At 60.7% G+C, this 10,960-nt stretch overlaps 1 protein-coding gene across 3 annotated transcripts; it reads left to right on the top strand.

Moving 5' to 3' along the window:
- Positions 1 to 13: 13 nt before the first annotated feature.
- Gpr153 (G protein-coupled receptor 153) lies at positions 14 to 10,322 on the top strand. 3 transcript variants are annotated; one of them, XM_004639623.2, is made up of 6 exons: positions 14 to 199; positions 3,619 to 4,086; positions 4,560 to 4,989; positions 6,444 to 6,636; positions 7,272 to 7,456; positions 8,104 to 10,322. In XM_004639623.2, the coding sequence occupies exons 2-6, from the start codon at positions 3,731 to 3,733 to the stop codon at positions 8,743 to 8,745; spliced, it is 1,806 nt and encodes a 601-aa protein (XP_004639680.1). In that variant the 5' UTR covers positions 14 to 199; positions 3,619 to 3,730; the 3' UTR covers positions 8,746 to 10,322. The 3 variants fall into 3 exon arrangements, with proteins under 3 accessions (XP_004639680.1, XP_023555366.1, XP_023555365.1); XM_023699598.1 differs by having other exon boundaries at positions 8,014 to 10,322; XM_023699597.1 differs by having other exon boundaries at positions 7,951 to 10,322.
- Positions 10,323 to 10,960: the final 638 nt, after the last annotated feature.

Raw genomic sequence — 10,960 nt, 5'->3', positions numbered from 1 at the left:
GGAAGGAGGGAGGGGCGCGGGCGAGCCGAGAGGGGCCCCCGCCCTCCGGCCCTCTGCCGGGATGCCCCAGCCGCCTCCGCGCCAGCCCGCCCGCCAGCCACGCCCACGGCCCTTGGCGCCCGGTGCTCGGCTCAGGGCCGCGGGAGCTGCATCCGGAGGCGAGAGCAGAGAGCGGGAGCCCCGGGCGTCCGAATGCAGGGTGAGTGCGGCCGGCCTGGTCAGGGCGGTGGGCGGGAGCCGGGGCCCCTGGGGTATCCGGGGGCGCGGGCATTGCGTAGACAAGCAGTTCGATCGGGGCTACTGGGCCGCTGAGGGCTGGACATCCCCCCCCCCCGCGCGCCCAACTTGGGGACCTTCGGGACAACTTCCTGGAGCCAGTACCCCCCTCAGACCTCTGACCCCGGCTGGCGGTGCCGTCCCGGGGCTTCGCAGGGGTAGGAGAGGACGACAGTCTCGGGGTCCTGAGCGTGCGCCTGTCCAGCGCAATCTTGCGGGTACCCGGCCGCAACCCCACCAGGATGCGTCCGCCTGGGCGCGCCCTCGGGTTGGGCGAAACGCGGAGGCCCGCGGAGAACGGGCAGGCGGGGCGCGCCTCTTAGGTTGGGGATGCCAGGGCAGCGAAGTGGATGGGGAGCGCGGCAGAACTCGGGCCGGAGGACTGTGGCGCAGCGCAGCGCGGGCGGGAGCAGCGTGGGGGCGCTAGCTGGGGCGCACCCAAGCCGGGGGAATCCTTTCAAGTTCTAGGTCCCTTTTGTTGTGCAGTGGAGCCCCCGGGGAGCGTGGCCTCATTGGCTTGAGGCCATGACGTCACGGTCTGGCTGGCCGGCGGCCCTTTTGAGGGTACCTGGGATGGCCCCACCTGCTGTGGACCTCGCGGTGGGATAGACCTGCTGTGCCTTCCTGGCTGGGAGGTGGGGCCTCGTCCTAGAAATGCTTCCTGGATGTTGGGAGCGCGACGGGGGGGCGGAGGGGGGGGGCTGAAGGACTCGGTTCCAACTGACTGCTGGTCCCCAAGAATCAGAACCAGAGCCTGGTATGGTGGCACTTGACTGTGATCCCAGAATTTGGGAGGCTGAGGCAGGAGGATCGTTTGAGTTCTAGACCAACCTGGGCTACAAAGTGAGCTCAAGGCCAGCCTCAACTGCATAAGAGACCCTGTTTGCAAGACAAAAAAAGAGAGAGACAGAGAGAGACAGAGACAAAGGATCAGAACTCGGAGGTGCATTATGGTGCGTGGCACGCGCTGTTCCCACGGCCAGTGCCTGTGACTCTGCACCGAGAGACCTGGCATGATGTCGGGAGAACTGGGCGCTGACCTGGCTCTCTTTCCTGCTTGGAGTGGCTGTGTTCCCAGACAGTGGAATCTACCCTGCGGGGACGAAGCTCAGAAAGATCTCTTACTTCTAGGAAGAGAAAAAAAAAAAAAATACTTTGTTCCCAAACACTTTAGAGTTGGAGAGGCCAAAAGGTGGGTGTTAGACCAGCAGAAATCTGGGTCCTGGCTCAGGCACATAATGGTTCAAACAAATGGTTTTACCTCTGGATGACCTTTAAATGGGTGTGGGGGCCAGGTATAATCCCCAGACTTGGGAGGCTGAGGCAGGGGGATTGCTTCTAGTTTGAGGCTAGCTTTGAACTTTGGCTCCATCAATAAATATAAAATAAAACAGGCAAGGCCGGAGAGTCCATCGCAACATCGTCAGAGACACGAATGAGGAGTGGGCCTGATCTCAGGAACGAGGTTCCTCTCTCCCCCTCCTGCATCGAAGCGCCACTAGGTCAGAGCAGGGAAAGAGCTGGTACTGAGTGGTGTGCCGGGGGCAGCCCGTGGTGCCTTCCTACCACCCTGTACCAGTGCTGAATGCACAACCAGGTGGCTGACCGGGGCCAAGGTCCTGGGTGGGCAGAGCCCACATGGGCATCTGAGGAAGGCCTCCCACACACACCAGTGGCCAGGGCAGGTGGCACTGATGCCTGTCTCCAGGTGCACGCAGGGTCTGGTTTTCTGTTTGATGACATGAAGGTCACCGGGGGTCTGTAGCCTCGGCCCACACTCCATCAACTCTTTAGCCCTGAAGACTGCCAGGCACACCAAGGGCTGGTGTGGCCCCATGAACACCTCTCCCTCTGAGGCCACACTGCTCTGGGTCCAGGTCTGGGTGAATGTGTGTACAGCCAAGGTCCAAGGTTAGGATCTTGGGCCTTGGCACAAGTGTGAGTGCTTCCTGCATCCAGACTGAATCCTCCTCTGGGTCGGGGCACTGGATGGGGGTCCTTGAGTGTCCTATGGCAGGGGGCAGACCAAGAACACCAGACAAGATGAGAGGAGCTGCCTCTGAGCTGGAGGCCATCATTCCTGTCCTGCCCAGGAGCCTGAAGTTGGCCCTATTTCCAGCTGGAGATGCTGCACCCTGGGGGAGCCTGAGTGCGTGCCCAGTGCTGGACACCTGAGCGTGTGGGGTGCATGAGGGGGGCATCCATGAAATGAAGCAGAGAAGGGCCGAGAATCTGCAGGCAGAGGGCAGTGGGCCTCACTTCACCTTGTGCACCTGCCACCCGCTGCAGTGGTGTCCTTCGAAGGGCTGCCAGGCTGGAAGGGTGAGGAGGAAGGGCCTGCCACCAGCAGGGTGGGGCGCCTTCTGCAGCCTGTGCCTTGCCAGGGCCATGTGGGGACCTGGCTGGGGAAGACCAGCTGGGCTCTGACAGGGCAGAGCGGGCTGTGCCCTCCCAAGGAGGGGCATGAGAGATTTGGGGACTTTATCCTCCCAGCCCAGCCTCATCTGGCCAAATGAGGGGTAAAGGAAGGCCCAAAGCCCTGCAGCATCCACTGGGGAGGCCTGGTATGAGCTCTGCGAGGATTTTAGAATACTACATCTTGAAAGCCTTTTTTGTGGAGTAGGGCCGGGGCACATGTGAGGCCAAAGTGTCCACTGGGCTGCCACCTACCTGGAGTCCCTCTGTTTGGGAGACTGAGACAGGAAGTTCACAAGTGCAGGCCCAAACTGGGTGCCTTGGTGACACCCTGTGAGGGGTGGGGCCTGCTGGGAATGGTGCTCAGGAGCTGAGTGCTTGCTGCGCATGCACAGGGGCCTGGGTTTGATCCTTAGTACTACAGGAAAAAGGAACGCCACAACAGTATCCACCTGGTGGGCCGGCCAGGTATTTCAGCGGATTAGGCAGATGCAGGGGCCGGGGAGTGCTGAGAGGTGATTGAGACTGGAGGCGGTGGCAGGCACCAGTAATCCCAGTGCTTGGGAGGCTGAAAACAGGAGGATTACTATAAGTCCGATCTGTGTAGTAAGACCTGTAGACTTTGTACTAAATACATTTAAAAAAAAAAAAAAAACCCACAGTATCCAACTGGGCCTGGCTCTGCCTGGCGTGAGGATGCAGGTGAGGGGGAAGAAAGCCTGGAGGAGGAGCGAGCAAGCCTACCCAAAGTCCTTTGGGTGCTAAGGCCATGGATGGGAGGCCCTATGGGTAGCTGGGCAGCTGGACCAGACAGGAAGTAGTGCACCAGGCCTCTCCACCCCCCACCCCCCACCCCGCTCCAGTGGCCCAAAGTTCTGGTACCATGTTGGGAGGGGACCTACTGAGTGCTCACATCCTCCTCTCCAGCTGCCCGTGGTCCCTGGTGTCCCCAAACCACCACCACCAAAGGCTGCTGCTCTGTGACGAGGCGTGGTCGCCAGGAGGATGCCTCGGCCACCTGCCCGCTCCCGTCTGCACCATGGGTGATGAGCGGCGGCTGCCTGGCAGTGCAGTGGGCTGGCTGGCATGTGGAAGCCTCTCCCTGCTGGCCAACGCCTGGGGCATCCTCAGCGTGGGTGCCAAGCAGAAGAAGTGGAAGCCTCTGGAGTTCCTGCTGTGCACACTTGCGGCCACCCACATGCTCAACGTGGCTGTGCCCATCGCCACCTACGCTGTGGTGCAGCTGCGGCGGCAGCGTCCTGACTACGAGTGGAACGAGGGCCTCTGCAAGGTCTTTGTGTCCACCTTCTACACCCTCACCCTGGCCACCTGCTTCTCGGTCACCTCCCTCTCCTACCATCGCATGTGGATGGTCCGGTGGCCCGTCAACTACCGGTGAGTCGGGGGATGGGTGTCTGTGGGTGTGACAGGAAGTCTTGCCTGTGCACACCTGAGGGTCCCGTGTGGTTTCGCCACACCTATACTGGGCTGCTACACACAGAATTGTGCAAGAACACACACAAGTGTCCAGTGCAGACGTGCCTGTGCCAGGCGTGGTGGGGCTCACCTGTAATCCCAGCACTCAGGAGGCTGAAGCAGGAGGATTGGTGTGAGTCTGAGGCCAGCCTGCTTCCGACTACAGGGTCAGGTCAAGGCCAGTCAGAACTACAAAGCGAGAGCCTGTCTCCACCAATCCCCTAAGAGCGCCCGGTGAAAGGTCCATGAGGCCATGTATGGATATCTCTGCAGGACAAGGCCCCCTCCACGCTGGTTGTGCCAGGACTGGCATATGGAGCCTCTGTAGCTCGGGAAAGGCCTGGACCAACAGCTTAAGTGACACCAGGTTCCTCTGTCCTGCCCCCTGCCAGGCTGAGCAACGCCAAGAAGCAGGCGGTCCACACGGTCATGGGCATCTGGATGGTGTCCTTCATCCTGTCAGCCCTGCCTGCCGTCGGCTGGCACGACACCAGTGAGCGCTTCTACACCCACGGCTGCCGCTTCATCGTGGCTGAGATTGGCCTGGGCTTCGGTGTCTGCTTCTTACTGCTGGTGGGTGGCAGCATGGCCATGGGCGTGGTGTGCACAGCCGTCACCCTCTTCCAGACGCTGGCCGTGCAGGTGGGGCACCAGGCGGACCAGCGCACCTTCACTGTGCCCACCATCGTGGTAGAGGACGCACAGGGCAAGCGCCGTTCCTCCATCGACGGCTCGGAGTCAGCCAGGACCTCGCTGCAGATCACAGGCCTGGTGGCCACCATCGTGGTCATCTATGACTGCTTCATGGGCCTCCCTGTGCTGGTGGGTGACGGGGTCAGGTGGGGATCTGGGAAGAGGGCTCGGGGACAGCCTGGGGGCTGGGTGTTAGGCCATCAACGCAAACCCTATTCTTTGAGGTGTGCAGATAGTGTCACCCCATCTCACACATCTACAGGGTGAGGGCCAAAGAGGCCTGCAGCCTGCCTAAAGTCAAGCCGGCTGCCTCAGTCACTTTCCTCATCCTTGAGACACAGTGCCCAATACCTGTAACCTAAGGACAGCATGATTTGTTTTAGCTCAGTTTGTGGAGGTTTCAGGCCGCACTCTGGTGGGTCCAAGACACAGAAGCACAGCAGAGGTGGGGGAGGAAAGCTGCTCAGACATGGTGGACAGGAAGCAGCTGAGAAGGGACCTAAACCCTCGTGGGCCATCCCCAGGGACTTCTCTTACCAGGCCCCTCCTACCAGCATGCTAGCTGTAATGCTTAAGCCGGTCCCCTTCCAAATCCCTGCCTATGAATGCATGAGACCCTTGGGGGTCTCTGGCTAAAGACCGGAACAGTGCGCATGGTGGGAGATGCCTGTACATCCAGTGCTCTTTCTGCCATCTCCCCTCCCCAGGGCCCTCTGATGCAGAACATGTGGGAGACAGGGTCTCGGGGCCTGTGTCCCAGGAGGTGCAGGTGGGCAAGAGGGTGCTGTACGGGGTCAGGTAAAGTCCGAAACATTGTAGAAGCTGGGAACCATGAAGGTCCTGTGGGACTGGCTGGGTTCTCGCTGGGCAGCTAGCACTGTGCTGGCCCCAGAATGGCTGGGCCCAACTCTAGAACATTTGTCCAGGCAACAGGGAAGGCTGAGGAGGGGACTGGTGGGGTGGCAGCATCCCAGCTGGGCTACCTTGGAGCCCTGGCTACAGGGTTGTTGGTGTACAGCAGGGTCTAGCCTCTCCCATTCCAGTGCTGATAGAGGGCAGGGGCTGGGGCAACACCAGCTTCTGTCCCAGGCAAGAAACGGGGTGCCCTGGTGGAGCCCACTCCATGCCTCTTGCCTGTTATACACAGTACCTAGAATCATTACTACCCCCTTCCCGCCCCCCACCACCCTGCTGGACCCTCTGTCCTGGGAATCTCTGGGGTCTGAACCCTGGACCCTCTGAGGTCTAGGACGAGCCCTGGATTGGCAGGAAACATGGCCCTGAGACCTGGTTTTCCATATCTGGCCTTCACCCGCTTCTCTCCAGGGAGGGTCACGGGGGTCGTAGCATGGGAGATGGGCATTGCAGGGCTGCACGCATGTGGGCTCAGCTGGACAGCACCTGGGAGGGAGGGACCTGGCCCTGCGTGTCTGGTGTGGTGTCCCTCCCACACACAAGGGCTTGGAGCGCCCTCCTTGGCTGCCACCTGCTGTGCTGGGGTGCAGACACGCCATGCAGATAGGCAGCTGGGCCGGGAGGGGCGTGGGCAGGAGGGTCCTGCCAATCAAGCCGTGTGCCCGCAGGTTGTGAGCTTCAGCAGCCTGCGGGCTGGCGCCTCAGCTCCCTGGATGGTGCTGTGTGTGCTCTGGTGCTCTGTGACCCAGGCCCTGCTGCTGCCCGTGTTCCTCTGGGCCTGTGACCGCTACCGGGCTGATCTCAAAGCCATCTGGGAGCAGTGCATGGCCCTCATGGCCAATGACGAGGACTCAGATGATGGTGAGGAGGGCCTGAGGGTGGCTCTTGGGGACAGTGGCATCCAGGGGAGGTGCAGAGATTCCCTCCCCCATGGCAGTTAGGTGACCCAGTCCTCAAAGGCCAAATACTTCCTGCCTCTTACCCAAGCTGGGCATCATCCTATACTGCCTGGTTGCTCCAGGGGACTTCCTGTGGACCCAGTGTCTGTTGACAGAGTGACTCTGGGCACCAGACAGAAGAGGTCTGGGCTCAGCCTGACCCCTGACCTTAGAGGTCCCCAGTGAAGTGCCACGTGGGCTCGGGTAGCAGCACTACAACTCCAGCCTAAGTCTTGCTGTGTGCCAGGCACTGCCAGCCCCTGGCTGTATATTTAGTCCAGGAAGCTCACAAGGTGGCTTTAGGTCCTACCCCACATCCTAGATGGGGAAAGTACATTCTAGGCTTGGTGGGCATGGTGGCACCTGTGATCCCAGCACCTTGAGGCTCAGGAAGGACTACACAGCATGTGCGGGGCTAGCCTGACTACACAGCGATAGCCAAGACCAACCTGGACTTCCTTTTCAGCTAACCAGGCCCCTGCCCAGCTAACCAGGCCCCTGCCTTATGTGTACCTGTGGGGATACCCTCTTGCCCCACACCTCTGTCCCGCCTTGCAGAGACCAGCCTGGAGGGTGGCATCCCTCCAGATCTGGTGCTGGAGCGCTCCCTGGACTATGGCTGTGGAGGTGACTTTGTGGCCCTGGACAGGATGACCAAATATGAGCTCTCTGCCCTGGAGGGGGGCCTGCCCCATCTCTGCCCGCTGCGGCCCCTGCAGGAGGACAAGATGCAGTACCTGCAGGTAGGGATGGGGCAGGTGCAGCCATGCATGTGGGTGGTGGCCCCTGGCAGCTTCAGGAGTTGGCCTCACCCTTTGAGTTGGTGGAAGTCACAGGTGGGCTGGGCCCAGGTAGGGTACCAAACCCCTATGCACGTGTTCCCTGTGCTCCGGCAGCATGGTATCCACCCGGTGCCTGCTGTTTGGTTCTACCTTTCATTTCTACCCAAGGAATTTTCCCCCCAAAACCCACTCAAGTTTAAATAATGGAGGCTCAGAAATGCTGTATATTAGACAGCATTCCCGTCCTTGACACCACACCGAAGAAAAGGAGGTTTGCTGGCTCTCTGGCGGGAGCCTCATGGGGATCAGAGGTACTCATTCTGTCTGTGGTGGCTAGGAAGCAGAGCAGGGCAACAGGACCCAGAAGAGCGAGGGCCCAGATAGGGTGCCAGGTCACAGGGTGAGTGGCCCGCCAGGCACACGCGTTTTACTGATTCCTCTGTCCGTTTCTTAAGCCAATCATTGACCCCACCAAGGTTAACCCTGACATCGGTTGTCACCTGCCCCACGTCTCACAGCTCCGAGCAGGCAGCGCTGGCCCCCGACCCGCAGACCGCCCCAGCCTCGCCGCAGCGCAGCCCCGGCTAAAGCCCGCCGCGTCCTCGCAGGTCCCGCCCACACGGCGCTCCTCGCACGACGACGCGGATGCGTGGGCCCTGCCACCGCCCTGGGGATCCGGCGAGGACCTGGCGGCGTTGACTCAGCTCGTGCTGCCCCCGGGGCGCCGCAGCAGCCTGCGCGCCTTCGCCGAGGACGCACCCCCGTTCCGTGTGCGCCGCCGCTCGGCCGAGAGCCTGCTGTCACTGCCCGCCCCGGACGGCCCCCCGCGCCACACCCGCACCTCGCCCCCAGGGTCCCCGCGCCGCCGCTCAGGACCCGGAGCACGCTCTGCCTCGGTCTCGCTGCTGCCGGAGGCCTTCGCGCTCACCGCCTTCGAGCACGAGCCGCACGCTCTGCGCCGCCCGCCCGCCGCGCCGCCCGGCCACGCCCCCTCCTTCCCTACGCGCGGGCCGCATGGTCACGCCCCCACACCCCCTGGCGGCCCCGGCGCACAGCGCTGCCCAGGCCCAAGCCGATCTGCGCGTGCGCAGTTCGGCCCGCTGCAGACCGGCCTGAGCGCGTCGTGGGGCGATCCCGGAGGCCTGCACGAGACGGTCACTGGCGGTAGCACTAGCAGCTTCCTGAGCTCGCCCTCTGAATCCTCGGGCTATGTCACTCTGCACTCGGACTCGCTGGGCTCTGCGTCCTAGGGTGCAGTAACCCACCGCATCAGAGCTGCCGCCTCTGCCCCGCGCACTGCGTGCAGAAATGTACCTCCTGACCCGGGCGTAAGAAAGCAAGGGGCTCAGCGCCTCACTTGGTTCCTTCCTGCTGCTGTTTCCTGGAGGGCTGATTCCGGCCCTGGAGGACCACTCTAGGCAAGAACTACTTGGGCACTGGCCTTGGTACTGCGCCCTCTGCAGCTGGGCCCGGGTGCAGCCGAACTTGGGACGGCCACCCTCAGAACAAACTACCTGGAGCCAGAAGCCACTGGACTTTTTGAAGCTTGGCACCCTACAATGCCACACCCAGGGGCAGGGGATGCAGAGAGTCTCTTTTAAGCACAGGGGTCTTCAGAGCCCAAACACGCTCCCTGAGCAGGTCTTCAGGGCTGTGACCTGTTCTGCCTCAGTTTCCCTATCTGATGAGCAGGTGACCATGTTATCTCAGGGCTGTTAGACGAAGCCTCCCGGTCCATGTACACTGGCCGCCGCTCGGACTGAGTGGACGGGCTGTGAAAGTTATCCTAAGACCCATTTTGGGTCCTTCACGAAGGTCAGTCTTTAGCATGTGACCCTCACTCTGTCCCTTGCCTCCTTGGGGACTCTCACTCCACCTCAGCTTAGCAGAGCACGTTTGCACCCTCACCAGTGGCACTGCCCTGACCATTGTTAGTGACTCCATGTTTACTGCCCACCATCGATGCCTGTCTGTCCCCAACATGGTGGCCAAGTCTGTGATTCCTACCACGAAGGCTGTGGGCTCACAGTGCAGAGGATCAGGCAGAGGGGAAGTGGGCTTCCTCACAGCAGCGCAGTGTCCATCCCACCCATGCAGTCCTGGCCCCTACAGGACTGCTCTTTGCTGTCCCTTTTGGGCAGACCTGTTGCAGGCCTGGGCTCTGCCATGAATCTCTGCCCAGGCAAGAGAGGCCCAGGAATAACTGAGATCTGGAGATGGAGAAGGCCCCCAGCCACTGTGCAGTGGCCCCTTGTAGAGAGCTAGATCAAGTTCCAAGAACAGCACAGAAGCACCCTGTGTCCCGCTTCCTCTGCCCTCCATGGCCAGGCCCTACTACTCGCCCTCTACATAGGCTTCTGCTTCCAAAGGAAACCCTTCGACCCTGGCTTCTGAGGGGTCACTGGTCATGGGCAAGCAGGCAGTGGACTTTGGTCCAGCCCCAGCATGGTAGGGGCCGCCTCTGGCCACTGTGCCTTTGATGACCAACCTGTCACCTGGTGTAAAGGCCACCAGCTGGCCACTGTCCTCCACTCCCAAGTTAGCCCATTGGTCACCATGGGTTTTCACTTTGTGTATTTCATGTCCAAGGCAATACTTGCAGGGGGAGCCATTCCCCAAATCACTCCTGATTTTTACAGCATTTAGGGGAGAACTGGGGACTTTCCCACACTCTGTCTCCAGGCCTGTTTGTAAAGTGATTAGCAAGGGGCTTTCTGGGAGGAACCTCAGTCTACACCCCAAGCCCAGCCCAGAGTCAGGGATCCGTTTGTAGTTTTTTGACAACCTAGCATTTCTCTGTACAGGACCTGATAAAGCTTCCTTATGATTTGCACCTGGCATTCTGAGGCTGATTCTGGGGAGATGCCCTTACAGAACTCGAAGGGGAGAGGGAGAGATAGCTCAGAGGCATAAGCACTTAGCTGGCAAGCATAAGGGCCCAAATGTGATCCCCGGCCCCACAGGCTGTGCGGTCTTGGAGGTTGAGCCTAGAGGATCTCTGCGAGTTCGAGACCAGTTCTAGGTGCTATAAAAGTGAGCACAAAGCCAGCCCAAACTGCATAGTGACACCCTGTCTCAAAGCAACAACAACAAAAGAAAAAAGAAAAGAATAGCATAAAGAAAAAAAAAGAATCCAAAGGAGACAGGGTAGCTGGCTGGGTATCCCAAATGTGTCCCCCCTCTGGAACTGAGCTTCTTAGCTGCGGGGCCTTTCCTCAGGCCTGATCTCACTTCTCTTCACCAAACAAGGGACCCAACCCTACCTAGGGAGTGAGCCAGACTCGGAGCAGTGGGTGGACCCTCATAGCCCACACGTCAGCACAGAGCCACCGTGTGGCTTCTGGCCAGTCGCTATGCGGTTGGCTCCCGCAGCCAAGCAGGGCAGCTGCGGCTGGGGCCATTCCGGGGCTCCTCTGTCTCAGTCGGGGTTGGAATTCAGAGGCCCACCCCTTTGGGTCCGCGGTG

This window comes from Octodon degus, unplaced genomic scaffold (assembly GCF_000260255.1).
Source record: "Octodon degus isolate 3935 unplaced genomic scaffold, OctDeg1.0 scaffold00113, whole genome shotgun sequence".
NCBI classification, from domain to species: Eukaryota; Metazoa; Chordata; class Mammalia; order Rodentia; family Octodontidae; genus Octodon; species Octodon degus.
The sequence above is the reverse complement of the archived record's forward strand: the minus strand, read 5'-3'. Positions and strand labels throughout refer to the sequence as shown.